The 27817-nt window shown below is 48.0% G+C and overlaps 1 protein-coding gene across 3 annotated transcripts in view; it reads left to right on the top strand.

The window, feature by feature from the left end:
* The window catches only part of GNB1 (G protein subunit beta 1), an 88954-nt gene that overhangs the window by 54476 nt on the left and 6661 nt on the right, over positions 1-27817 (top strand). For all 3 annotated transcript variants that reach the window (XM_081796520.1, XM_081796521.1, XM_060626104.3), the window contains 6 exons: positions 2236-2338; positions 8216-8254; positions 10003-10109; positions 14949-15012; positions 15949-16111; positions 27572-27638. In XM_081796520.1, the coding sequence (XP_081652646.1) occupies positions 2282-2338; positions 8216-8254; positions 10003-10109; positions 14949-15012; positions 15949-16111; positions 27572-27638 (497 nt within the window). In that variant the 5' untranslated portion in view covers positions 2236-2281. The remainder of the gene's footprint in view (positions 1-2235; positions 2339-8215; positions 8255-10002; positions 10110-14948; positions 15013-15948; positions 16112-27571; positions 27639-27817) is intronic.

Raw genomic sequence — 27817 nt, forward strand, 5'->3', positions numbered from 1 at the left:
TACCACGTATATAATTCTATAATATATTTAAAAAGAACATCTAAGATGGGGCGCCTGGGTGGCTCAGTAGGTTGAGCGTCCAGCTTCGGCTCAGGTCATGATCTCACATTTCATGGGTTGGAGCCTCGCGTCCAGCTCTGTGCTGACAGCTCAGAGCCCGGAGCCTTATGTCTCCCTCTCTCTCTCTCTCTCAAAAATAGACATTAAAGGGGTGCCTGGGTGGCTCAGTCAGTGAAGCGTCTGACTTCAGCTCAGGTCATTATCTCACAGTTCGTGAGTTCGAGCGTTGTGTTGGGCTCTGTGCTGACAGCTCGGAGGCTGGAGCTGCTTCGGATTCTGTGTCTCCCTCTCTCTGCCCCTCTCCTGCTCATGCTCTGTCTCCCTCTCTCTCAAAAAACGAATAAACATTAAAAAAAAATTTAAAACAAATAAAAATTGGCTCAATATTTTAGTGCTTAAATAAGAAGTTACATGTGTTGACTAAAACTAACAAGTCAGTTCACATCATGAAAACCATTAACTTATTTTTCTTCACAGTTCTCAGAAGGATGGAATAAAGTGACTTCTTTGTAGACTAAGAACAGTTCTCTAACATGGGGGGGTGGGTGATGTTGCTGGAATCCAGCTACTCCCAACTCTGCGTAATCGTGTAGGAGATGTGATTTGATCACATGTACATGTGTGTGTGCACGTGAGCGGTGGCAGGACGTCCTGGCCGGCAGGAAGAGCCAGGGCACTCTACAAGCTCAGAGGGACACAGCATCCTAGCTTCCTCTTGTGAAAATTCTCTCGTGTGTTCTTGGTGCTCTTACTGTCACATACATTAATGTTCACAGCTTGCAGTCCGAAAGAGTTTGTAGGTGAGGGCTGGAGTGAGCATCAGCCTGTGTGCCACAGGCCAAAGTGCCTGCAGTGTAGCCTCCCCGGTGCTCCCTTTGATCAGGGAGGCTCGAGGTGTTCTTGGAAGCTTTCCACATGCTTCCGGCACCCACTTCAAGTAATGCCTTTAGAAACAACTATTTTGGTCCGAAATATTTCTGAAGCTGTGTCACTGTGTATCACCTTCCCGAGGTGCCTTTACCTCCTGTCCTGTCCCTGTAAGGCCTTTCCTGATGGTTCTGCGGACTTTCGCTGCAGGTCAGTGCTGGTGACACGAGATTGCTTTCTGGAGGTCTAGCGTGCACCCTGCCCGCCCCTCTGTCCTCTGCCTGGCCTGTTCTGTAGCTGTGAATAGATGGCACGGTTGAGAGCAGGAACTAAGAACCCACACACGCTTTTTAAAGATACTTCTTCTTGGGAAAGATATTTTTGTTTTCATCAGTAAGTATACACGGAGTTTCTGTAATGGAAACCACGTCAATTTATTCTGAGTGCATATGTGCAGAATAGGGAAGTTTATCTAGACTAGGAACTCTAACAAACATGCTTCCTGGGTCCTCCAGACAATTTCCCCCAGATATGTTTCAATCTCAAGAAAATAAATAGCCATTGTTCATTAAGTATCTGGTGATTATAATATTAACTCTGTGACTTTTGCATAAAATCTCCTGTGTGTGTTTGTAGAGGACGTTGAGGCTCCTGGATAAGCCACGTTTGCACGGGGGAGCCAATTGTTAAGAGATGTTGATATATCCTCAGCGTGGGGATACATTGGTCATAATTATGACTGACTTAGTCATGTTCTTGGTCGGAAATGCAACCCCCAATTATGACATTCCCTTGGGAAAATAAGTCTCTGGTTTAATGGGATGATTTTGTTTGGACTCTGATTTAAGGAATGGTGTCTAGTAAGACTGGGGTGGAGCGGGGTTAAGGGTGGGTGGCATGGCTGCTCGTGGACCTGTAAGGACTGAGGTACTGTTTCTGAGTTTACTGGGATCCTGGGACCTGTTTTGGTGGGAGAGCAAGATGTCCCTAAAGCAGGGGCCTGCTGGATGCCATATTGAGTCTTCTTAGAATTGCTGTGTGGGCATTCTGACATCGTTGGGGGGAAGGGGGGTCATGGGTTCAAGATCATTGACATGATGGTGAGGTACAGAGCTGGTGAATAGTAGTAATTATAATTTATTAATCCCGCCCTTGGTGGCATTTTATAAGTTCTGATGAATGCGGGAGAAAGGTGCTCTGATCTATAATAAAATCTTAGCTCTCAAATTTGGTTCCTTTTCTCGTCTGCTTCATTAAGTTCCTCAACCACTGTTTATTAATTTTTTTATGCTTGCATTTCTGTTTCAGATCTCAGATTCCTTGAAGTGGCATTAAAGAGCACTAGGACCTGAAAATGAGTGAACTTGACCAGTTACGGCAGGAGGCCGAGCAGCTTAAAAACCAAATTAGGGTATGTTGCTACATGTGTGTTTAGTTTATTTTGTAAATCATTTGGATTTCAGGTCAGATGTTACCTGTTCGGGGAAAGGTGGGTTTCAGGATGGCTGCTGAGTGTTTTGGATTGAAACTGAATTTTTGCTGGCCCAGGATGGGCTGATTACAGAGTCACATATTTGGCCTGGCACATGGCTTTCAGGGTTTTGTTTTCTAGTATATCATTATTTGAATATACCAAAAATGTTTTCAATGTATGAACATCTCTTGTGTATATTTTTTCTTAACCTTGGGAATTTGCTTCATGACATTCTCTTGGTTACTGTGTGGAGTGTGGTGTCTGCTTCCCTCCCTTGTGACTGTTTAGTCGAGGACAAGACTCTGGTTTAAAAATAAGGGTATTAGCAACAACAATGGCAAGTGTCTCCGGTGTGCCGGCGTGGACCTGGGCGTCTACAAGTTTTCACAGGCTGTTACATGAGAGCAGGTGCATCTGGCTGAAGATGAAAACACCACACATCGTTCACCTGCCCTGGACAGCAAGGAGCTCCCCGACTCTTAAGGTTTGAAGCCCAGCCCGTCCCTGGCGTGTGCTGTCCCACAACAGAGCCCTTGCGCTTTGGAAAGGCGGGACTAGGAGGGTCTGAGGGCATCAGTTCTGCTCTCCTCCGGTTTTGTGAGACCGTGTTTTTGACGAGCATTTTCTGGAGGAACATTCAGTGCCAGTACTTGCTCCTGTTCTCAGACTGTTGATAAGAAGGCCTGAGACAGGAGGGTGGATCCCGGAAAACCTATCCGCAAGACACTGAAGCAGGTCCATGTCCACCTGAGGCAGGGGCTCCTCAAGGCCCAGCTAGTCCCACAGCACCGTTTTCATTTTCAATGTGTGTCTGAGCAACAAATTGTTTTTCTGAGTCCACGATGAGATTGGAGCCTGGTTCCTTTCAGGTGACCAGCTGTATGTTCAGAAAGCTGGGTGGCCATTGGAGAAAGAAATCATCATCATTGGAGCCAACTTTTTTCTAAGGTTGAGAAAAGATAATGGAGTTTTTTAAGTTACAGCCAAGAGGAAACAAAGTAGCTTTCAAATTCAGATTTTAAATCTTAACGTTTAAAAGATCAGATACATAGCTCAATAAAAATGAGGGAGATTTGGTGTTTTTAATTGTTTGCTCTGATCAGACTTGTTTAATATGTCTGTCTACCTCTACCCTCCAGAGTAGAGAAATCAGAACTTTGTGTTTCTAACAGCTATAAATTGTTTAAGTAGAAGATGTTGTTCGTAGTGGATTCAGACCTGTTCACAGCAGATGCAGAAAGTTTGCGTGTTGCAGGAGAGAGACCTCTGGTTTCAGGCAAAACAAATAGCCTGAGAGCTCATGTTGCGTCTCTTCCAGTCTTGTGGAGCCGGTTATGTCGTGAGCCTCAGGCAGCCCCCCGGGGGACAGCGTGAGTGTGGGAGCCACACATGGGGTTTGAAAGTGTGAAAAGAGGGGCTCCTGGCTGGCTTAGTTGGTGGAGCGTGAGACTCTTGATCTTGGGGTCCTGAGTTCAGGACCCGCATTGGGCATGGAGATTACTTAAAAATAAAATTAAAAAATGAAAGTGTTAGAAGAAACAGGCGGAGGGGCGCCCGGGTGGCTCAGTCAGTTAAGCGTCCTACTCTCGATCTTGGCCCAGGTCGTGATCTCAGGGTTCGTGGGGTCAAGCCCCATGTTGGGCTTGCACTGCACTGGTGGCATGGAGCCTGCTTGGGATTCTCTTTATCCCTCTCTGCCTCCCTCTCTCTTTCTCTCACTGTTACTCTCAAATAAATTTTTAAAAAAAGAAACAGGTGGAATCAATTTTTTTTTTATTTAAAAAAAAATTTTTTTTTTTAAGAGACAGCAAGAGAGTACATGTGTGAGCAGGGGAGGGGCAGAGGGAGAGAGAAAGAGAGAGAGAGATTGAGAATCTTAAGCAAGCTGCACACAGCACAGAGCCCGATGCGGGACTCAATCCCACAGCCCTAGGATCATGACCCAAGCCAAAATCAAGAATCAGATGCTCAACCAACTGACCCACCCACATGCCCCCAGGTGGAATCAGTTTTTAACAGACTTTGTCTAAACGAGTATATCTAAAATATTGTCATTTCAGCATACAGTTAATAGATTTAAAAAAAATTTTTTTTAACGTTTATTCATTTTTGAGAGAGAGAGAAGGAGACGGAGTATAAGTGGGGGAGGGGCAGAGAGAGAGGGAGACACAGAATCAAAGCAGGCTCCAGGCTCCGAGCTGTCAGCGCAGAGCCCGATGCAGGGCTCAAACTCACGGACCACAAGATCCTGATCTACAATTAATAGGTATACATATGTATATGTGTGTGTGTGTGTATACCTATTAATGTTTTATTTATTTTTGAGAGTGAGAGAGCACATTTAAAAAAAAAATTTTTTTTTAAACGTTTATTCATTTTTGAGAGAGAGAGAGAGACAGAGAGACAAAGTATAAGTGGGGGAGGGGCAGAGAGAGGAAGACAAAGAATCCGAAGCAGGCTCCAGGCTCTGAGCTGTCAGTACAGAGCCCGACGTGGGGCTCGAACCCATGAACCAGGAGATCGTGACCCAAGCCAAAGTCTGACGCCCAACTGACGAGCCACCCAGGTGCCCCAATTGATAAATATTTTTAAAAAATAGATATTTGGGATGCCTGGCTGGCTCATTCCGTGGAGCACGCAACTCTTGATGTCAAGGTTGTAATTTCAAGCACCATGGTAGGTGTAGAGAATACTTAAAAATAAAATCTTTATGGGCGCCTGGGTAGCTCAGTCAATTAAGTGTCTGACTTTGGCTCAGGTCATGATCTCATGGTTTGTGAGTTCGAGCTTTACATTGGGCTTAACGTTGACAGTGTGGAACCTGCTTAGGATTCTCTTTCCCTCTCTCTGACCCTCCTCTGGCTCACACACACTTGTGCTCTCTCAAATAAATAAACTTAAAAAAATAAATAAAATGTTTAAAAAATAAAAATAAATTAAAAATAGTATTTTTATTATTTTATATTCCTTTCTTTGGACTGGGCCTCGAGAATTCAGTGTGTCGTACAGGCCTCACTTTGTCTTGCTGTGTCTCATGTACGAACTGGACCACCCCGAGGAGAGCACCTGAACCACAGCCTTTTGTACACCCATCTGCCCTGGGCCAGTCCCAGGAGCCACATCTGTGCGGTTTCTTTGTACAGCCCAGGAACGGGCAGCAAAGACTGTCCCGAGTCCATTACACCAAACAGGAAGAGAAGGCTTTCTTTCAAAGAGAAAAAAGTCTTTTCTTTCTGACTGCCCAAGGAATACATACGTGTTAAAGAATGCAGGGCGTAGGGAGTCGAACAAGCAATGGTCGGTGACTCTAAGAAGGTTTGCTTTCTCAGATTTGTGTTTGAGCTGAAGGAGCCCAAGGACCATCTCATCCTACTTTACACGGTGAGGAAACAGGGGCCCGCAAAGGGATGCTGATCAAACCGTGGCATGTCTCAAAGTACATGAGCTAATCAATGGATCCAGGAGAAACCCGTCAAGTACAGGCAGACCATTGACAAGGCGACCGTGCCAGCCGTCACTAGTGCGAAGGCTCAGTGCACGACAGAGTCCCAGGTCCGACTGAGCATAGTAGGCGCCTTCTCCAGGTCCCGAGCAGGAGGAGGCCTCCCTGTGTGCTCGCTGGTTTGGAGGTGCCGTGGTTTGAGGGGACAAGGGATGACCTGCCACCTTCAGGGCCGTTTCTCTCCGAGGCCGACATGGAAGCCGTCGCACTAAGTAGCGGAGCCGTCACGCACATTCTCACCAGGCCATTAAACTGGAAGTTAATCTGCAGGATGGGCGGGCTGTCTGTGTTTAAGAAGCAGTCACAGAGACTGCCTCCGTTGGAAGACTTCTTCCTGTGGCATAGGAAGTCAAAGATGCTCGTTCTGAGAAATGCTGCCTTCGGCGACGTCCAGCACTTGTTGGCTCAGATGAAGCCCGAATTGGAGTTTCTGTTTAGTTTTTTAAAGTGGCTTTTCCTGGGGCGCCTGGGTGGCTCAGTCAGTTAAGCGCCCTACTTGGGCTTAGGTCATGAGCTCACGGTTTGTGAGTTCGAGCCCCACATCGGTCCCAGTGCTGACAGCTCAGAGCCTGGAGCCTGTGTCTCCCTCTCTCTCTGGCCTCCCCCGCTAGTACCCTGCCTGTCTGTCTGTCTCTCTCTCTCTCAAAAATAAATAAAAACATTTTTGAAAAGTAACAAGTAAAATAAAATGGCTCTTCCCTCCGTTTACCAATGGTATTCCCATGGTCTATTGTGTGGTATGGTATGAAATACAGTTCGATCTCCGTACACTATCCAAAGTGAAGTTGCTTAAGTCCCGTGGCTTATTTTTCCCCACGTAAAAAATTCTCATTATTCTTTTTTAAAACTTAAAGCCATGTATAACATCGATAAGAATGGTATTGGGAAATAAATGTTAAACTTGTACTTGGTAGGTAGAATCCACCAATGAAAGACTTGCTACTCTGGACCTTCCCTCTGCTCGTCCCTTACCCCAGATCGAGGCGCTGGCATAGAAATACTTCATGGCGTAATTTTTTGGTGTTTTAATTATTTAATCCATTAAGTAGAATTAATCAAGCAGAATGACTTCTATTGGATAATTAAACCTGAATTTGAAATCTAGAACTTTGGTACATTTATAACAACAGTCTTTCTGACTCTGTTTCCATGTTCTCAGTTGATTCCTCCCAGCTTCGTCAAATAAAGATTACCCCGCGGTGAGGCAGTCTGCCCTAGAGAATGGCGTCCTGGGGTCCCACCGGAGCCTGTGCACGTGTGTAAATGCTGTCATGTGGCCAGCTGTCATTTTGAAGGCAGCTAATCAGATGGCTACGTAATGGAAACATTTTTCTTACTAGAGATTTCTCATGATTTCCTTCGAAATTACTCCTACACTCAAATTTTGACCCTTTTAAGAAAAAGCTGTTGTCTCATTTTCCTTCATAATTTTCTATATTTCCTAGTAATTTTGGTCACTGAGGAACAACAAAAACATCTTCATTAGCCTTAGCATATCCCTGTTCATTCCCAAGGTCATTTTATAGATAACAGATGCAAGAGCCGGAAAGTCTTAGTTGAATTTCATTGTCTTGATTCCAGATCCTTTGCTCTTTTTCGTAGAGTTTAGCATTAGGTATTGTTTGGCTTGAAAACAAACCCAGGGACACCTGGGTGGCTCAGTCGGTTAAGCGTCCGACTTCAGCTCAGGTCATGATCTCACGGCTTGTGGGGTCAAGCTCCGCATTGGGCTCTGTGCTGACAGCTCGGAGCCTGGAGCCTGTTTCAGATTCTGTGTCTCCCCTCTGTCTCTGCCCCTTCCCTGCTCGTGCTCGCTCGCGCTCTCTCTCTCTCAAAAATGGATAAACATTAAAAAAAAGAAAACAGAATCTTAAGATAACATGATCTGGAGGGAAAGTTCTTTGGGCTAGATATCCAGTGCTTTTTGGACTTGTTTCTCTGAGCCTCACAGCTCCCGGGCTGTTAGAAGGACAGAGCAAGGTGCACAAGCAGGTCTGTGGACAAGCGTAGGCGCCCTGGCCGGCAGGAGGGGGAGCCGCAAGGGCGATTCCGGGGTCGCAGGGGTGCGGTGCTGGCTAGGAGGTGAGCCGCCGGCCTCGAACGAAGCGGGTATAACCTGGAGCATGGGAAGCAGGACTGCCAGCGGCCCTGGACTGTGTTGGAGCAGAGGAATGGGGAGAGGGCGTCATCCTCTTGCTTTTCGCTTTTGCTCCTGGCAGTCCGTGGAGGCGCTCCGAAGCTTTGGCGCGAGGACCTGGGATTGAATGTGTGTGACGCATTACTGACTCCCCCTTTGTCATTCTTTTTCCTAGGATGCTAGAAAAGCGTGTGCAGATGCAACTCTCTCTCAGGTAAGGACCCATTTACACAGCGTCGCCTGCCTGGCATTGAGGCTGGTGCCCGGCGGCACCTGCATTTGTTGCCTCGAGGGCGAGCTGCACTCTGGCCCTCTCCTCTCACACAGCGAGGGTATAAACACTGCTGGAAGCATTGCACTCAGAAGGCACAGGGAGTAGAGGTTTTTTACATGAAGGATTAATGTCTCACAAGCCTTAGGTAATTACTATTACGGAGGTCAGAATTGCAAAATATGACAGTCTTAAGATAGTTTGAAGCTCTTCTCAACACAGTTTGCCTCAGAACTTGGCTTTCTAAAAGTCCAGTTTAGCAGATCCCCAGAAAGTTGCACACCAATTACGAGCCAGCAGGTCTGCTCCTAGATACACACCCGAAGGAATCAAAACCTGGTGCTCAGACAGGTATAGCACGTGTGTGTTCTCAGCTGCCCTGTTCACGGTTTCCAGAAGGTGGAGACAGCCACGGTTTCTGTGAACGGATGACCGCGTCAGCGCAGTGCAGTCCCTTCACACGGCAGAATATTACTGAGCCGTGACCAGGAAGGCACTAGGGGTGTATTTAGTGGCAGGGATGAACCTCAAACAGGATGCCCTGTGAAAGCCCGGACGTACACGCAAGGGCACACGGTGCGGGGCTGCCCAGAACAGGCAGACCCCCGGAGGTGGTGCAGGTTGGGGGCTGCCGGGAGTTCGGGCGGGCCGGGGGGACTGTGGTGTTTCCTCGGGGGGCGAGGGCGTCCTGGGACTCGAGACAGCGCGGTGCTTGCACAGCGGTGTGAACGTGCTGAACACTGCGGGCTTGTTCACTTTAAAACGGTGAATTGCACCTCATGAAAAGTCCAAAGAATTAAACAAACGTGAACGAAAATTATGTCCGTACTTGTACTGAGGATGGCTAAGTGTGCTACGTTGTCCCAGTGCCTTTGGGGACGTGCTGTAATTGGAGTTAAACAGTAAGTTAGAAAAAACTGCCCTTCATAGAATTCCTAAATTTGAATTCTCAGATATACTTGGGACTGTGCATTTTTGAAGCCCACAGTTGGGGTGCCTGGCCAGCTCAGTCGGTAGAGCACACAGCTCTTAGTCTCGGAGTCGTGAGCGTGAGCCCCACGTTAGATATTTAAGCAGAGATTACTTAAAAATAGAATCTTTTTTAAAAGGGCCCCATTATTGCAGTAATACTCAGTCTGTCTGTCGGCTCCGAATCGTTACTGTCCGTTTTTACGTGTCACGGTGAACCCGCGGGCGTTCACGTCTGGCTCTGTGCCGCAAGCAGCAGCGTAGTCCTCATCGGTGCACGGCCTGGTCGCTGCGGACAGTGTGTGAGCCGCGGGCCTGTGTTCGGTTGTGATGGAGGCTGAGACTAATGTGGAAGGAGGGCGGGAGGAGCTGCGCCCGGACAAGCAGTTGGAGGAAGTGGGGGAGACTCGGGCGGGCCGCGCACCTGTGGACGGGCGCCGCGTGTGCGCTCTGGGGGGGGCGGAGCTCCTGAAAAGCAGGTAGAGCAGTGGACTTCCCACAGACCACGAAAGGCAGGTAGGTACCACGGTAAGCAGGAGGAGTCACAGGGAGAGCCAGCCGGGTGACCGGCGGGAGATGGGTGGGCACAGCGCCTTGGGTGAACGGCACAGCCAGCCCGAGGCAGCTGGGGCTGCCAAGCAGGGTGGGAGAGGAGGAGAGGAGGCCCCAGGGGAGGTCATTCCATCACAGACTTTTAATTTGCGGTAACTTTTATTTTTAAGATCACAAACAACATCGACCCGGTGGGAAGAATCCAGATGCGCACCAGGAGAACGCTGAGGGGGCACTTGGCCAAAATCTATGCCATGCATTGGGGCACGGATTCCAGGTGTGTGGGGGCATGAGCAGAACATAGTGCTTGGTACTCTCAAGGATTGTTCTGTTTTTCTGAAGGAAGATAAACCTAAAGTCATTTGCTGTCATTTGTAAAGAAACCATGAGGTTGTTAGCTATCTGGGCAGGCCAGGTATAGCATCACAGTGCACATTCCCTGTCCGTATTTCCACTCACATTTCATCACGACCCTCGTCGTGTTGACATGAGCTCCGATTCTGACCTCGCCGCACCCCCTTGCTCTCCCGGCTCCACTGTGCGGTGCCTGTGTGACTTGGGGAGGTTATACAACCTCTCATGGCGCCTTGTCTTTCCAGCCGTGCCTCACGACTCCTTGGCCCATACCCTCTTAGGTTTCAGTGTCCGGGCTCAGGGATCGTAAACCTACCCTACATTGTAGGGAAGATTAAGTGTGTGGAACCTTACAGCAGTGACCCCAGCATCCCGAGTGCCACGCGTGGGTTTGCTGTTGGTTTTCTCGGAGCCCCAGCAGACGTGGCGACGCACGACTTAGCTACTGCCGTTGTCCATTCCTCTGGCCCGTCTGCCCACCTTCCTTTTATCCACCGTCCCAGCGAGAAAACTGCCTGCACAGGACTCACTGTGTTAGCTTTAAATTCTGCCCTTATTCAGACGACTTCTTCCTCTCAGTGGTTCATCTCCATCGTGTTCTGGGTCCTTCTCCCCCGTCATTCTCTACACCCACTTCCCTTAACCTGCAGCATCACTTAGGTGAAACCTATTCCGCCCTCTTTTCTTTTTCTTTTAGAGGCTGCTAGAAAGTTTGTCTCTTCTACTTATTCCACCCAAATAAATAAAGTGCTTTGTGACTATAGCATACTGTTTCAGATACCTAATACATGAGTCTTCAAATGCGTTTCTTTGAGTAGCATTTTTTTGTGTGTTTGTCAGAGAGGAATTGCTTGATTTTCTCTTTGTTCATGAAATTGTCTGCTTCAGAGTGTAAACAGCTACAGAACAAAAGAATCTATCTTTAGTTTGTTCTATACAATGTTCTGTACAATTTCAGATGCAAATGAGAGCTAACTTCAATCATTTTAATGATGGCAGTAATCAGAGAGAATAAGAAAGGAGAAAGAAAAATACCCTTGCTAATCAATCTACCTTGGAATTTGTTATCAAAAGTAGACAGTAACCAAATGGTATATTACCTCCAGGGCTTCTCCTCCATCTGTAGCAACATCAGTGTCCTGATTAGACAGGACGTTTGATAGACAGTCCTGCAGCCGGGTTGTGCTTGGAACCTGGTACTCAGGAATCCAGTACTTGAAGCCTGGTACTCAGAGCCCAGTACTCAGGGATCCGGCAGCTGGAGCCCGGTACTCAGGAACCTGGTACTTGGTGCCCAGTAGCCAAGTTCCCTAAGCAGTTGCTCTCCTGCAGCAGTCAGGCTCTAGTGTGGGGAGTGGTAGAGAGGACGTGTTCCTCCTACGTCAGGGTGACCAGGGGAAGTTGACCTGCAGGCAGCTGTGTGGCCAGAGCAGTGGAAATGAGGATCGGGGCTGAGGGTGAGGCAGGAGGGCAGGCGGACACCAGACCATCTAGCTTCCTGATAGTTGTGTGCAAGGCATGTGCCGTCAGGTTCAGAGCACAGATGGTGTTTTGAAAGCCTCAGAGTCAGCAGGAAGAAAAGCAAAGGCATGGATGAGCAGCACCGAATTCAGGGTCCTGGGCACCCCTTAAAGAAGGGTGACGTGGAAGACCCTGTGGGAGGCTGCTGTGCAAGTCTTGTTCTGTTTCGTGGAGGGCGTGGTGGACACACGTACTTGTTTTATGACTGCTCGTGAAACTGCACGGCTCTGTCCGCAGTGCCCTTCTATGGGGGCCTTATTTTGGAATCACAGACGGTAGAAAACAAAACATGATATTTAAAAAAAAATTTTTTTTAACGTTTATTCATTTTTGAGAGACAGAGACAGGGTGCAAGTGGGGGAGGGGCAGAGAGAGAGGGAGACACAGAATCTGAAGCAGCTCCAGCCTGTCAGCACAGAGCCCGACGCGGGGCTCGAACTCAGAGACCACGAGATCATGACCCGAGCCGAAGTCAGATGCTTAACCGACTGAGCCACCCAGGCGCCCCGAAAACAAAACATGATATTAAGGAGGATCTATGCTCTTCAGAGCCTTTCAGAGATTACTTGTTCTAGATAGCCGTGTTTTCTGGGTAGGTAAAGTTTTGCCTTTTTAAAGTCCAAAGTAGTTTTTAAAATTTTGGATGTGCATCTTGCTTACATTGTCTTTATATTTCCTGCCTCCTTCATAATAAATAAAGGTTATTGCACAAGATTTTTCCATAACTCAGGGCTCTAATTCATGAATACCAGTTATCTTACCACGTTTGTGTGATTTGTAGATGCTCTCAAATGTTGCACTGAGTGGCAGTTTGTTTTTCAGAACCACAGGAGACCCCACGATAAGAGGTTTGTGTGTCTGCCTGTGTCAGTGTATATCCTGTCTACCTTTGTGTTTATCAACACACGTATTCGTTTGTGGCTAAAGTCTACTTTCTACATTGGCGAGTCTCTTTCAGTTACATAAGTTAACGTCAAACTTTTTCTCCCCCTGCTAAAATCTGCTGGAGTCTTGTTGTAATTGAGAGCGAGACACAACTAGCCCAGCCAGGCTTGAGAGCCCTCCCTCCTCCAAGGAAATGAAGGGCCGGACGCGTTAGGATGTGGGCCTCTGTGTGACCTCTGTTTTCGGCTTCCCGGAGCTCTCACTTCCTCGCCGGCTCTCGCCTATGCGTTCTGGGTGGACAGTGCCTCATGGGAACCGACTTGTGCACAGCTGACAGCTCAGGGGCAGAATCACCCCAGTTCTCCGGCGGTTGTCCTGTCTCGGATTAAGAGGTGTCTTTACTCACCTTCTAGAGGATCATCGGACAGCTTAACGTTTCTCTAACCCCTGGGCGAGTCAGCAAATATTAAGCTGTCTGACCAGGAGAGCTTTCTAGAGGTGACCCTCCCAGAGGACGCGCTCCTTTGCCTTGGCCTGGGTGGTCCGTTCAAAGCCAGAGATTGAGCCGCACGGTGAGCGCTATTCGTTACCTGGAAGGAAATAGCTTTAAGTGCCTCACGTGTTTGTCACTGAACCAGGTGCAGGACTTTGCTTTAAGAAACTGCATCTGAAAACTGATAGGACTGGACGTGCACTTGGTTTGGTTCTGTGATACGTTTTGCAGCGCACCACTGAAAATGTTTGTGTTCCTTGCCAGACTCATTGTTGACTTCTTGTGAAGGAAGTTTGTGCTTCAGAACCTAGAGTTTGATGGAAAGTGTCACAGTGTCACAGTTGTGAGAGTGTCTTGAGTAAATTTTACCTCCAGGTTTTGTTCAGTTCATTAAGCCAAATATGCTTAACCCGTGTTTGATTAGAATCTTTCAAATTAAAAATCTGTTGGGGTGGTGGCCATGTGGCCCCCTCCACACCTAAGCCATCCTCCCGTTTTCACATACCTAGTGTGTCCCGGCAGAGATTTAAAGACCCTTGGGGGTCACCTATCAGCCTCAGTTGGGGCTGTTGGGTCCATGGGGAGTCCAGAGATGCGGTCCTTCTCCTTGAGGTCTGGCCCTGCCACTGTCCTCTCCTCCGATAGGAGGGGCCCGCGGAAGACTGGCCCTGCACACGTGTCCTTGGGGGAGGTGGGAAACCCTGGGCGCCTGCGCAGCACCTGAGCTCACCCCTGGGGGCAGTGCCGGGATGCCCTACTTAAAAAACAGGAAAGAAAAAAAATCTGTCATCACATACCATACTGCAGCATATCTCTAGAGCTTCCTTGCCATTCCTTGAAAACAGCACATTTTGTAGGACAGAGTTCTTAGGGTATCTTACGAATAGCTGTGGTTCCCAGAATTACTCATGCTTTCCTTCTGCAGTATCCTGGCTTAATGCTGCAGATATAGACAGTACACCTTTCAGCACAAGATCCCAAACTTAGCAGTTATCCAAAGCAAGAAAATAGTCTTGAAGAAAATTCATGACAGTTACTAGTCTCTTCTGCTGGACGAGGCACGGTTCCGCTATAGTTAGTCATCTCTTTTAAAAGCAGGTGGGAGGTTAAGTGCCTCCTTAATGTTTCCAGGAGACCTGGAGACTAGATTTAGCTCAGCCGAGGAAATCTCCATGATTTGTTTGTCTCATAAATTTGGAATAGCTAAAAGCTTATATTATTCTTTTATATCTAAGCTTTCTACGTGTCTAAATGGAAGTATATTTGTGTATTAAGTATTTTCTGCCATCTTTGGTTTTTGAACGATCTGTATGTCTCAGGGCTCCTGGATGGCTCAGTCGGTTAAGCGTCCACTCTTGGTTTCGGCTCAGGTCACGATCTCATGGTTCGTGAGTTCGGGCCGCATTGGGATTCTCTCTCTCTCTCTTTCTGTCTCCCCCTCTCTCTCCCTCCCTCCTCTCTCCGTCCCTCCCTGCTCACTGTCTGTCTCTCTCTCAAAATAAATGAACTTTAAAAAAGAAAAGGGAAGATTTGTGTGTCTCAAATCTGATGAACAGAAACCAAACCTAAGCAGGTAGAACTCAGCCTGTCATATCTCAGCAGAGAGGGACTTGAGTGATCTAGTTTGCATTTGAAAGCGAGTGCTCTTGAATCTGTACTGTTATCTGTGGGAGTATCTTCTTCCATGCTTTCAAAGTTGAGTTAACAATCGGACCTTTTGTGTTTTCTCATACATCAGTATGCTTTGTCCCAAGCAAATGTGACACTGAAGTGTGTGTTGAGTCACAGATTTAGTTTGTACTGTTGCCTTTGCGTGATGATGTCTGTGGTGCCCATCAGTTTGCTCTTGTCCTCTCCCTCTAGGCTTCTAGTCAGCGCCTCACAGGATGGCAAACTGATCATCTGGGACAGCTACACCACAAATAAGGTAAGGGCTGTGTGGGGTCCCCTCCCTGAGAAGCTGACCCCGGGGGAGGCGGCCTTTTGAACTCTGGTTCACTTGTGTAAAACCTCTAACAGGATAGGGAGGGGGGCCGTGGTGCTTTCTGTTTTTAGCGTGAAGGCAGATCACATGGCTAGCACACGTTAGTAGTCTCGTCTGCACAGATTATTATCTCCTTACAGGGCAGGTGGGAGGTTAAATGCCTCCTGAATGGTTCTGAGAGACCTGGATTCCAGATTTAGCCTCGTCTGGGAAATTTCGTGTTTTATTTAAAAATGTAGAAATTCAGCTTTTCATTTGGTTGTTAGTTTTTATGAGCGATAACCTGAAAGGCAGTATACTTTGAAGTATAAGAAATGAAATTATTTTAAAAACTTAATCCAAGGTTGTGCTGGATGAGAAAGTACTGTCACTGGGTCCAAGCGTATGAAAAGACCAGACTCAGTCGTATTTTACTGGAGAGTCCTAAGCGTGCACAGACGATTACAGTATTTTTAACAAATTTATCTGAAGCACAGGGAGGTCTGTGGCAGGATTAAATACAATGTGTAGTTCGGTTACTTCACCGGAAACATTTTGCAAATCAATTTATAGCCATTTTGACACGCCAGTGAAATGTTTTCTTTAACATCGACTTTGAGTCAGGAGGCTCTAAGGCTGTTACTCATGTGCACATCTAACCGTAGATTGTGACTTTATTAAGGCTGCAGATTAAATTGGTGTGCAGGGCTGGATTGCTAGTTAAATTAGTACTTTACTGACTGGCCACGCATATAAATTACTTTCAAAATACTTTTGGCTATTGTTTTGCTCTGTCACCTTCCGTGCGATGAGAGTTGAAGACTAGAAATAGAGCCCTGGAGTCCACAGTTGGCGTTGTTGAACTTGAGTGTGTCTGCATCTCTGTGTTCTGTCGTGTAGGTGCATGCCATCCCTCTGCGCTCCTCGTGGGTCATGACCTGTGCATACGCGCCTTCTGGGAACTACGTGGCCTGCGGTGGCCTGGATAACATTTGCTCCATTTACAATCTGAAAACTCGTGAAGGGAATGTACGTGTGAGCCGTGAACTGGCTGGACATACAGGTACCTGTTGTCATCAGTAAGCTCCGAGTTGTAGAAGACGGTTGCATGTGTGCTTTGGACTCTCCCCTCTCGTCAATAATTATTCAATGAGATTGCTTGTAGTAATGGCCACAGACACTCTGAAAATGAAATCAAAGACAGGCTTGGATATGCCTTTACCATTAAGAAGCCTTTAGATTGAAGTTGCTGCGGCATCCTGTTTTCAAGGGTCGCAGGGACTCAGGTCACTGCCTGAGTAGCTGGCAGCCACCTTTTTGAGTTGATGTTAACACAGTTGACTCTGTTACCTCCGTCTAAGCCACCTTGTATCTTAAGTGCCTTTCCACAGGGGTTTCCTAGTCTGAACGTGCACGTTTATCCACGTGTATACGTACCGTGCGTTCCCGCGCCTGCGTGTCTGGACTGGTCATCCGAGCCACTTGACGCCAAGTAGCACTCTTGTGGGATAGAGTGCTGAACACGGCCAGCGTTAAGAGTTCGGTGGTACATTATTTTGCCAAGTTTAGGTTACCTGCGACACTTGTTATTCGTAACAAAAGGCATAGTATTTCTGGTCTCTTCCTAATATTTTCCTTATATTCTCAGTTCTCAAACTTACACCCTGCTAGGCTCACCTGTTTTACGTGCAACTAAAGAAATGGTCATAACTAAAGGAGTAAATAATACTGCTTTTGACTCTAGGTAAGCCTTCTGTTAACTTGATTTTAGTCAGATAAAAGTATGTCCATTCTCCTTTTTTTTTAATTCGTGTGAATTCTTGTGTTGTTTTGTTGAAGTGTAATTAACATACAGTGGTACCAGTTTCGAGCACACAATATAATTACTTAGCACTCTACACATTGCTCAGGGCTCGTCATGGTAAGTGTGTTCTCGCTCCCCTGTATTTCACCCATTTCTCCCCACTCACCTCCCCTCTGGCTGCCACCAGTGTGATGGTATTGGTTGTCCTTCCAAAGATAGGCTCCCTGTATTTTCTCCATTTCTGTCCTGCATTGTCTCCTGCCCTCTGCCTAGTTGGGGGTGATTCCGTCTTACTTTTCTAGTGTCTTAAGGTGGAAACTTAGATCTTTTTCAGACTTAAGCACTTGAACCTATAAATTTCCCTCTAAACATGGCTTTAGCTCTATTTGAAGTATCTTCAAACCCTTTTGATTATTTCTTTGATTCATGGGTTACTTAAAAGTATGTTGCTTAACTTTCAAGTACCTGGAGTTTTCTTAGATAACTTATTACTGATTTATAATTAAATTCCATTATGTTCAGCGAACATATTCTGCAACACTTCAGTTCTTTTCAGTGTATTGGGACTTGTTTTTAAAGGAGCAGATAATCTGTCACAATGACCGCGCCGCATGCACTTGGAAATCGAGTCTGTTCTGTAAGTGCTGGGCAACGTTCTCAATGTGTTCATTAGAGCCAGGCTTTTGAGCCAGAATACTGTTCAAATCTTCTATATCTTTATTTCTGTAAATTGCTGAGAGAGGTTTTTTTTGTTTTTGTTTTTGTTTTTTTTTAATGTTTGTTTATTTTGAGAGAGCGAGAAAGGGAAAGAAAGAATCCCAAGCAGGCCCTGCACTTTCAGTGCAGAGCCTGAGGTGGGACTCAAACCCACGAACCATGAGTGGAAATCAAGAATCGGCTGCTTAACCAGTTGAGCCACCCATGTGCCCCTGAGAGAGGATGTTAAAGTCTCTGATTATGGATTTATCTTTCTCCCTTTAATTCTGTCAGTTTTTGCTTTATATATCTTGAGCTCCGTTAGTAGAAATGTATGCATTTGTGTTGTCCTGTCTTCCTGATGAATTGATCCTCTTACCGTGATGAAACGTCCCTTTTTCTCTCAGAATATTCTTTGTTGTAAGTCTGCTTCATCAGATGTGAATAGAGTCACTCCACATTTCTGTTTATTGTTTCCATATGTTTTTTTCCATCCATTTTCTTCCAGCACGACCGCATCTTTATAAATAGAGTCCGTTATAGACAGCTTACAGTTGGGTCTTGCTTTTATCTATTTTAAAGGTGTCTGCCTTTTCACTGGCATGGGGCTCGTTTCTGTGTCATGTAGTGTTGGCAGAGTTGGATTTAGCTTTGTCATGCCACCACCTGCTTTGCTTGCCTGCCTTCTTTTCGGTTAGAATACTAACCCAAATTCTTAGAATCCTAGTTGAGCTTATCTGTTGGCTTTTTTAGTTTCCTCTTTGCATTAATTTTGAGTGGTGTATCTAGGGATTACAATGTACATTCATAATTTTTCAAGGTCCATTCAGAGATGATATTGTATCAGTTCATATAAACTTCAAGAACCTTGCAGCCGTAAAGGCCCATTTTTCTGCCCTTCCTCGTTTTTTATGACATTTTCATAGCTCTTGCCTCTATGTGCCCCCATAAAACATTGTTCTACTTTTTCCGATACACCTTCTTAGCTGTTTGAAGAGATTTGAGTTGTCCTTTACGTTTTCTCAATATTTACCATCTTGGGTGCTCCTTCTTCCTGTCCGAGGATGGAAGGAAGGGCTCCCTTTGGCCTGATGCGTTTGTTTTAAGGTTTCTCACAGTTAGTGGAGGTCTGCTAGCAGTGATTACTCTCCATTTTCATTTATCTGGAAGTATAAAATTTGAAAAAGAAAATTTTTTTTTAATATTTATTTATTTGGGGGAGGGCGCAAGCAGGCAAAGGGCAGAGAGAGGGAGACATAGGATCCCAAGCAGGCTCTGTGGTGACAGCAGAGAGCCTGATGTGGGGCTCGAACCCACAAACCACGAGATCATGACCTGAGCCAGAGTTGGACGCTCAACCGACCGAGCCACCCAGTTGCCCCTTCCTTCATTCTTGAAGAGTTCTGGTTTTTTTTAAGATTTTATTTTATTTTTTTAAAGGAATCTCTACACCTAACATGGGCCTGAACTCACAACCCCAGGGTCAAGAATTGCACACTCCGCTGACCGAGCTGGCCAGGTGCCCCGGTTTTCCTTCATCTTAAAGAGTCTGTTTGCTGGATCTATTGGTTTCTGGGGTTGGTAGTTTTTTTCTTTCAGTACTTTAAAGACTTGTCTTTGTTTTGTAGCAGTTGGACTGTGTCGTGCCTCTATGTGGTTTTTCTTTGTACTTTGCTCCAGCGTCTTGAATTTGTGAAGTTTTGACTTTTACTAAATTTGGGACATTTTAGGTCATGTCCTCAAGTACATTTTCTATTCTGTAGTCTCCTCCTTTTGCAATCAGATTTGGTCCTTTTGCAATCAGATTTGGTCCTTTCAGACCTGTCCTCAGGCTTATGTGACTTTTGTCACCTCTAGTATTCTGACTACCCAGCAACCTATGTATATGAGATGTTCTGTTTTTAGTTCTAGAATTTTTGTTTGCTTTTTAAAAAAACAGTTCTTTTGTTTGCTGTTTAAAAAAACAGAAAAACAGTTGTTTTTCTACTGAGATTTTCTTCTTATTTATTACATACATATTTGGTATCCTTCATCGCAGTTCTGAGAACTGCCTTCAGAATTCTTGTTGGCACTTCAGCAGCTAATCCTTTTGAGGTTGGTCTTGAGGACTCTTTTCAGTCTGGGTGACGTTTTCCTATTTATTAGTATGTCTAGTAATTTTGAATTGTATCCTGGACGTCGTGAAGTGCTGTGCTGTAGGGCCTCTGTACTCTTGTGTCCTGTCAGGCAGCAGCAGGAGCCTCGTCTGTCCTTTTCCCATCAGCCAGGCCGTGTGGAGCCTGCTCTTTGCCCGTGTGGTTCAGATAGAAGCCTTGGGCACTTCGATGCGTGATTGAGGGCTCCTATTCTGTGGCTTTCTCCTTTCTAGGTTTTCTTCTTTCACTTTCCTGCTATGGTTGCCCACAGATCTGTCCACTGGCTATTGAAGAAGGTTGGACACGGATCTCACCCACGTGGTGTCATAGATGGGGGCCTGCCTTAGAAACAGGCTCCATCAGCGCCTTTCTTTTCTTCCAAGTGTAGGCTCCTCTTCATTCTGTCTGCTTCTGTTTCCTGTGCCTTTAGTTGTTTGTTTGTTTGTTTGTTGTAAAGGTTTTATTTTTAAGCAATCTCCACACCCAGTGTGGGGCTTGAACTCACAACCCTGAGATCAAGAGCCGCCCACTCCACCGACTGAACCCACCAGGCACCCCGTCTCTTTTTTGTCCGGAGCTCATCGTTGTTTTCTGTGGGGGAGTTGAGTTGCTCCCGTGGCCAGAACTGCTGCCCCATGGCTAGAAGCCACATAGGCCACCTGTGTGGTCCTCGTGAGCCGTGTGATTGTCCAGTGAGCACACTTCAGAAGTCACTTGGTTTATAGCATTGATGAACTGCCAACACTTAAAAACATATATCCTTGGAGCACCTGGGGGACTCAGTCAGTTAAGTGTCCGAGTCCTGGTTTCAGCTCAGGTCATGATCTCTTGGTTCGTGAGTTCGAGTCCCATGTCAGGCTCTGGGCTGACAGTGCGGAGCCTGCTTGGGATATATTCATTCTGTCTCTCTCTCTCTTTCTCTCTCTCTCAAAAATAAATAAACCTTTAAAAAAATACATTCTTACTGTTTATCAGTCTCTGATTTATAATCAGATTCAGGGTATTGACTTCCATTTATAATTAAGGATTTAGATATTTTAACACTATGTTTGTTGAAACAAAAAACAAAATTTGGATTAGAGGAAATACTTAAAAGTTTTTGTTTCCTTCATATGTCATGAAATGTTACTTCCTGGGAGTTGAGTAGTTTCTTAAAAGCATTTGGCTGCTTAAGAATATGCGTAACTTTCTTCAGACATGATATATCATTTTTGGCTTCAAGTCAATATAGTTAAAATCTGATAAGCTTAAAATAGTCTTGTTTGGGGCATCTGGGTGCCTCAGTCGGTTAGGTATCCGACTTTGGCTCAGGTCATGATCTCACAGTTCGTGAATTCTGGCCCCTCATTGGGCTCTGTGCTGACAGCTCAGAGCCTGGAGCCTGCTTTAGATTCTATGTCTCCCTCCCTCTCTCTCTGCCCCACACTACTCACGCTTTGCCTCTCTCTCTCCCACTCTCTCTCTCTCTCTCTCTCTCTCTCTCTCTCTCTGTCTCTCAAAAATGAATAAACTTAGGGCGCCTGGATGGCTCAGTTGGTTTAAGTGTCCAGCTTCGGATCAGGTCATGATTTCACAGTCCATGAGTTCGAGCCCTGAGTTGGGCTCTGTGCTGACAGCTCAGAGCCTGGAGCCTGCTTTGGATTCTGTGTCTCCCTTTCTCTCTCTGCCCCTCCCCTGCTCATGCTCTGTCTCTCTTGCTCTCAAAAATAAACAAACAGAAAAAAACCTTTTTTAAATGAATGAGCTTAAAAACATTTTTAAATAGTCTTGTTTTAGTCAGAGGGTAAAGGTGTGAACCATTAGTGGATTCAACACACTTGAGTGTTCGCTGTCTTTGTCTTGTCTTTGACCTGAGTGTCTGTGTAATCAGTGTGGTGTTTATTACTTACGATGCCTTTCTCTGGCCTGGGCGTGAGGTTGAGAACTCTTGGCTAAGCCACGGTTGGGACATTTTCTTGTGGAATTTTAGAAACTCGGTTGCACAAAACACACCCGTGAGCGCTGTTGTCAGCAGTCATACCAGTCGGTCTTGCCTTCGTCATGTCTGAGAGTCCAAGGGGGCTCAGTTCGCTCACTTTCAGGGGTAAGGCTCTTGGGAATCAGTTGTGTGCCGCTGTTGTTTCCGTGAAATATAACGGCCCACGCGGAACAAACAAGTTTCTGTCTCTGGAGTCAGTTACCCAGGGTTTGTAAACCCTTTGCCAGTACCGCAGACGGGAAACCTCAGATGGTATTCGCTCTTGCAGAGTCAAGACGCCCTTTGGAAACGGCCACTGGACTGAATTCACAGTGATTGAGGTGGGGCACTTATTATCATTGTTATAAATGTATGACATGCAGAATATAACTTTGCAAGTGCTGTTTTGGTGGGAATAATAACGTGAGAAATGAGGGATTTCCCCTAAAGACTCCCATCTGATGACAGTGTCAGGCCTGGTGTCACAGACTGTTCTTGGAGCAGGTCCCTGCATGCTGCTAGGAAAGCTGCGACGCCGGCTTTGCGAGGTTCCTTCCTTCATAAACCTCTCATTGCAGTGTGGACACTCTTCCCTTCCCAAGGTCGTTCTGGTCAAGATGGCCACACATGCATAAACATTTGGGTCAGGAGTTTAGCCAGAGACGTCCTGGGCACAGCCTGGTGTGGTTGCTCAGCGACTGCCTTTCCTTCCTGCCAAACCAGCTGTGGTAGCTGAAGCTTCGTTTTCTAGGGATGATCTGTTCATATAGTCTGAGGCGGGGTATTTTCTGTTCGTGTGAAAGCATAGCGGACCAGACCCATTGTCTAGTGAACCTGGATATTGGGGGCGGGGGATGGAGAGGTTTCCCCCTAATTCTGCAGAAGGAGTCATAATGGGGCTGCTCTTTGGTACCCTTTTCATTGGCAGGTTAAATGTGACATGGGCCCTAGGCTTCTTGCGTGTTTGTCACAGTCTGGGAAGCACAGGTCCCACTGCTCACTCACGAATCGCATGGACCGTACGGGCAGGAGGTGGGGGGGTGGTGGTCAGGCCGCCTGACCTGGGCGCCTACTGGGCACAGGGGCTCACAGTGCTGTCCGCACAGTGGGCGTGCGCCGCCCCTTAGCTTCCCTCCGGATGGCTCCTTGGACCTCCTTTCCATCTTGCCTGCTTAGCAGCCCCGGCAGAGAGAGAGAGAGCCACAGGTCGTGGCCAGGCCTGCCATTGGCCACACTGGATTCCGCACCCGCCCCATCTAGCCCTTGGATCGATTGCCTAGATCCAGACCTTAGACCGTCCTGGAAGGATAATGGCAGGCTCTACTGAAAACCCTAAGACCCGAGAGGGCGAGGCCACGCAGCCTTGTGGGTGCATCTGAAGGAGTTTCAAGTCTGCTTTGTCTTCATCAGATCCCCAGCTCTGGCATTCGCCTTTCACGTTGGCCTCTCGTTGGGTGTCGTCAACCCTCCTGACTCTTAACAAAACCCTTCTTTGGCATTTCCTCACTTCCACAGCTTCGAGTTACTTCATAGGCCTTCTTTCCTTCTTAGCAGACTTCTTGAACATTGTGCTCTCACTCTTGTCTCTGCTGCCTGGCTGCGGTGCGTCCCTCAGCGTGGGGCAGGCGGCTCTTCATCCAGGTCCGGGCTGGAACGTGGTCCCTCCCAGAGTGGAAGCCGCAGCTGGCCCTGCGTGGGTGCCTGGGGTGGGCTTTGTGTCTCCAGCTCCCAACTTTGACTTAGCCATAGTGCCCAGCAGGGCCCAGTGCTCTCTAGGGGTGGGCTCGGCTACACCACCAACATGTGCTCGTTGTAGAAATTCGGGGAAGTACCTTGAACTTCTTCCTTTGTGTGTTTTCCTTAAATGTTTATTTTTGAGGGGCAGAGAGACCGAGCACGAGCAGGGGAGGGGCAGAGAGAGAGGGAGACACAGAATCCAAAGCACACTCCAGGCTCCGAGCTGTCAGCGCTGAGCCCGACGTGGGGCTTGAACTCACGAACCGTGAGATCATGACCTGACCCGAAGTCGGATGCCTAAGAGGCTGAGCCACCCAGTTGCCCCTCTTCTTTTGTGTTTTTAACCTACAATCTCACCCAGAACTATTCTAAAGAGTTGAGAGAGTTCAGTGCGTGCTGATGTGTCTGTTGCTGGATGTCTGGGCAGTTTCCGGTTTGTCAGTAGTGTGAACATTCTTGCAGGTGAATGACCCCTCAAGCCTATAGCCATTTTCTTGGGATAAATTAGCTAGCCAGGCCCTCTGGTCTCGGGGGCCACATGAGTCACTTTTCTATGCATGTTGGTAGTCTCGGTTTTGCTCTCTCTGGGTCGGCACCTTCTCCAGATGCAGAAGTAGGCGTCTCTGCTCCTCTGGCAACAGATTCCCAGCCAGGCAGCGCACTCCGTCGGCGTGTCCTGCCTCTGTCCTCCAGGCCTCAGCCGACAGCACACCCTGGTGTCCCCCATGGTCCTTGACCCAGGGACCTGTTCTCTGCACTGTCTCATGTCAAGCCTCCTCTCTCTGGACTGTGTGGCACCCTTGTCCCTGCACTGGGCTGTCCCCCAGCATGTCCTGACACTGTTACCCGTGGTCTCCATGAGGCGTAAAGGAACACTCTTGTGCCTTTGCACCTCCCGATCTGGCACCCATGTGTGTTTTCCCGGGGTCTGTTTTCCCAGCCCCTCTGTAAGGCTCTCAAGAGCCAGCAGCACCACTGGCCGGCCACTGTGTAGCATACGGCCACACCTGGTGGGGGCCATGTTCACCCGAGGTAGCCCCCCCGCCCTCTACCACACACACACACACACACACACACACACACACACACGATGGGATTCATCTCTACCTGAGGTGACTCCGTCCCCCCCCACACACACACATGTGTACACAAACAGCCCTCCCAGGGAATTTATTCATTCTTCAGTTTTAAAGATGGTAACTGCCACTGGTCGTTCGGGACTTAGTGCACCGGCGGCTGTGTCCCCCCGGCAGTTCTCTGGCACCATCCTCAGTCCACAGGGGGGGACGGCAGCTCATCGGAGAACGCGGTGCCAGTTAGCCACCGTGTGAGGATTGAGTCGCTTGTTTCTGATTTGCGAGCCCACGTTCTGAAGCCTGACTGTGCCCAGCCAGATGGCTCCTGTGAGACCGTCCTGGTGTCGGCGTTCACGGAGTGCCGTTCGTTGGGCCCTCCTGCAGGCTTCCCTTCCACGCTCACAGGCCTTGGGATGCGGGCTTTGTGCTGGACGGGCCCCATCACGGTGCTGTTGAAGCTTGTTAGCCTCGGTCCGATTTTTCTTTGTGGAGGAAAAAAAAATTCATAAAAAACAACATCTACCTGGTTATTGTTTCTTCCTCTCGATGTACAAATACAAAGCGGACCACAGAAATGAGTTATCAGATTGTGAGCAGGAAGCCCTGACTTTGTTTAATTAAAAGTAATATTTGTGTATGTGTTTTGAAAGCTCAGACTACGGAAAGTTAGGAAACGAACGTGGGAGACCGTCGTCCCCGGCACTGCCCCTGCCCCACTCTGAGCCCGGCTGTGCTGCCACAGCCTCTCAGGACCACCCTGCCCTCCTCCTCACGGCATTGGTCTTAGTCTTAAGACCTTCTGTGACTTCCTGGTGCCACCTGTTGTTTTGTAAGTGGGATCATTTCCCACAGCCTTCCTGGCTCCTAATAACTGCTGCTTGCTGATCATCGGAGGCCCTGAAGAGTCCCCAGCACTTTGCCAGCTGACGCGACATGCCGTCTCTGGTTCTTGGTGGGGTGGGGGGAGCTCATGGGTTCCACCTGGCTGGACCACAACCTGTGTGATACACGAGGTGGACAGAGGCCGTCTTGGAGGTCATGTTTCTTTGGGTCTTTGACCTAGGAGTGCCCTGCCTGGCCCTGCACGGGACACTGCTGGTGCCGAGTCTCTACGGCTCTTCTCTCCTGACCTCCTTGTGCTCCCAAGTCAGACAGGCTGAAGCTGTGATGGTGCAGCATGAGGGCCACCTCACAGGATGGTGTCGCACGCCCAGGGCTGGCTTTCGGAAGGGAGGGACATTTGAATTGAGCGATGGCAGAGTAGCCAGGAAGCAGATGCTGTTCTTGGAGAGGAACTTGGGCAGAGCCTCAGCAGTATGAGGGACGGGACCTGGGGGTGCGCTGAGCAGCTGGGGACCAAGGGTCACATGCACAGTGTGGATTTGTTATCAGGTGATCTTTCCACACAGGCTGCTCCTCTCCTAGCTGGGCATTGATCACCTGTGGGGTCCCTAGTGTCCCTCTGGACAGACATGACATGGCCTTCGAGAAGTGCTTGACCACACATTCTTTTCTTGTCTTTGTTTTAATGTTTATTTTGAGAGGGAGAGAGGGGGAGAGAGAAAGAGAATCCCAAGCAGGCTCTGTGCTCAACACGGAGCCTGACTTGGGGCTCGATCTCATGACCGTGATGAGATCATTACCTGAGCCAAAAGCAGGAGTCAGTCACTTAACTGACTGAGCCACTCAGGTGCCCCTACACATCCTTTTCTAGGCACATAGCTGATATTTAAAAATTGTCATCCAGGGGCGCCTGGGTGGCTCAGTTGGTTAAATGTCCGACTTAGGCTCAGGCCATGATCTCACTGCTCGTGAGTTCGAGCCCCGCGTTGGGCTCTGCCGACGGCTCGCGAGGCTCCGAGCCTGGAGCCTGGGGCCTGCTTCAGATTCTGTCTCCATCTCTCTGCCTCTCCCCACTCGTACCCTGTCTCCGTCTCTCGGTCTCTCTCAAATATAAATAAGCATTACAAAAGTTGTCCTCTCCAAATATTTTGGTAACATCTCTCAGATAAATGCTTTGTTTTCCCTGTATTCTTATACTTTCCATACCAAAACCGTTCATGGGTTTCTTCTTTGTGCATTTGTTTTTATTTTACCGATCTTCACAGCGTCACCCAGGGCCCTCACGTGGACTGGCAGGGGTGCCCTGTCCTTGTAAGAGCACACCTGTGTGACCGCCTGGCTGGAGGGGGCGGGGCGGCTCTGGCACCATCCTGGCCACCAGCCCACTGGGCACACGCCTTACGGCGGGCAGGGGGAGGGCGGTGTCCTGCACTTCCAATTCTCCGAGTCACTTACAGTAGAACAGAACTATAAACCATGATCCACAGAGCTAATTAAGTAGAAATCCTAGTGTGTAGGTACTGAAAAACTGGTTTTCTGTTTTACCTTTCCTCATACCAAAAGCTGATCGAGGTTGGGGATCACAGTGTGCCCCACTGCCAGCATCCCGGCGTCAGCACCGCAGCTCTGCCTCGCCTCCCACACGCTCAGGCGCCATCCAGCCATTTCCACGCCAACTTGCGTACTCTAGCTGGCATCCTGTAGAAAACCCCGCCGCCCCGCTTGGCGCCCTGATCCCAGCTCTGGCTGTGCCTTCCCGGAGGATTCAGGAGGCCTTCGCAGACCACCCTTTCCCATTCCTTCCCTGACATGTACATACGTTGTCTCTCCCTCCTGGGATGTGAGCTCACACCCCAGGAGGGAGAGAAACAGCACTCCGATCACAGATATGTTCCAGGTGCCCACAGGGCTGCCCTCCAGGCACCAGCATAAGTTCTTGTGGGATGAGTGGATGTGTGAGCGGAAAGGGAACCCCTGTCCCCACATACGGATCAGAGGAAGAGAGACAGCAAGACACCTCCCAGGGTGCGGGGCAGAGGGCTCTCGGCCTCTCCTCTGAGCTGGCATCCGCTCCTCCCGGCCTGTGGGCTGTGCCACCTTGTTTGTTCATTACTGCATGTGGGGCGGGGCGGGGGGCGGCTGGCAAGCATTGGTCTACACCTAGATGTGGAACTTCCAGGTGTGTTCATTCTGCCAGTGTGTTTTCTATTTACAGGACCTTAGAACTGCGGGCGGGGGCTTGCAGATCAGGGCCATCTTCTGGTTTGTTTTCCAGGTTACCTGTCCTGCTGCCGCTTCCTGGATGACAATCAGATCGTCACCAGCTCTGGGGACACCACCTGGTGAGCACCTGTGCGCCCTGCCTTCTCATACTGCTCACCTTAGATGTGTAGGAAATAAGACTCTTGGCATTAATCAGGCCATCTTTTATTAATTTGAAGTGGCCGTGAGGTGTCAAACACAAATTCAAGAGCGATGAGCAAATTCCTTGTACTCTTGATAGATTTTAAAGTTCAGAGTT

This window comes from Panthera onca, chromosome C1 (genome assembly GCF_046562875.1).
Source record: "Panthera onca isolate mPanOnc1 chromosome C1, mPanOnc1 haplotype 2, whole genome shotgun sequence".
Lineage (NCBI taxonomy): Eukaryota > Metazoa > Chordata > Mammalia > Carnivora > Felidae > Panthera > Panthera onca.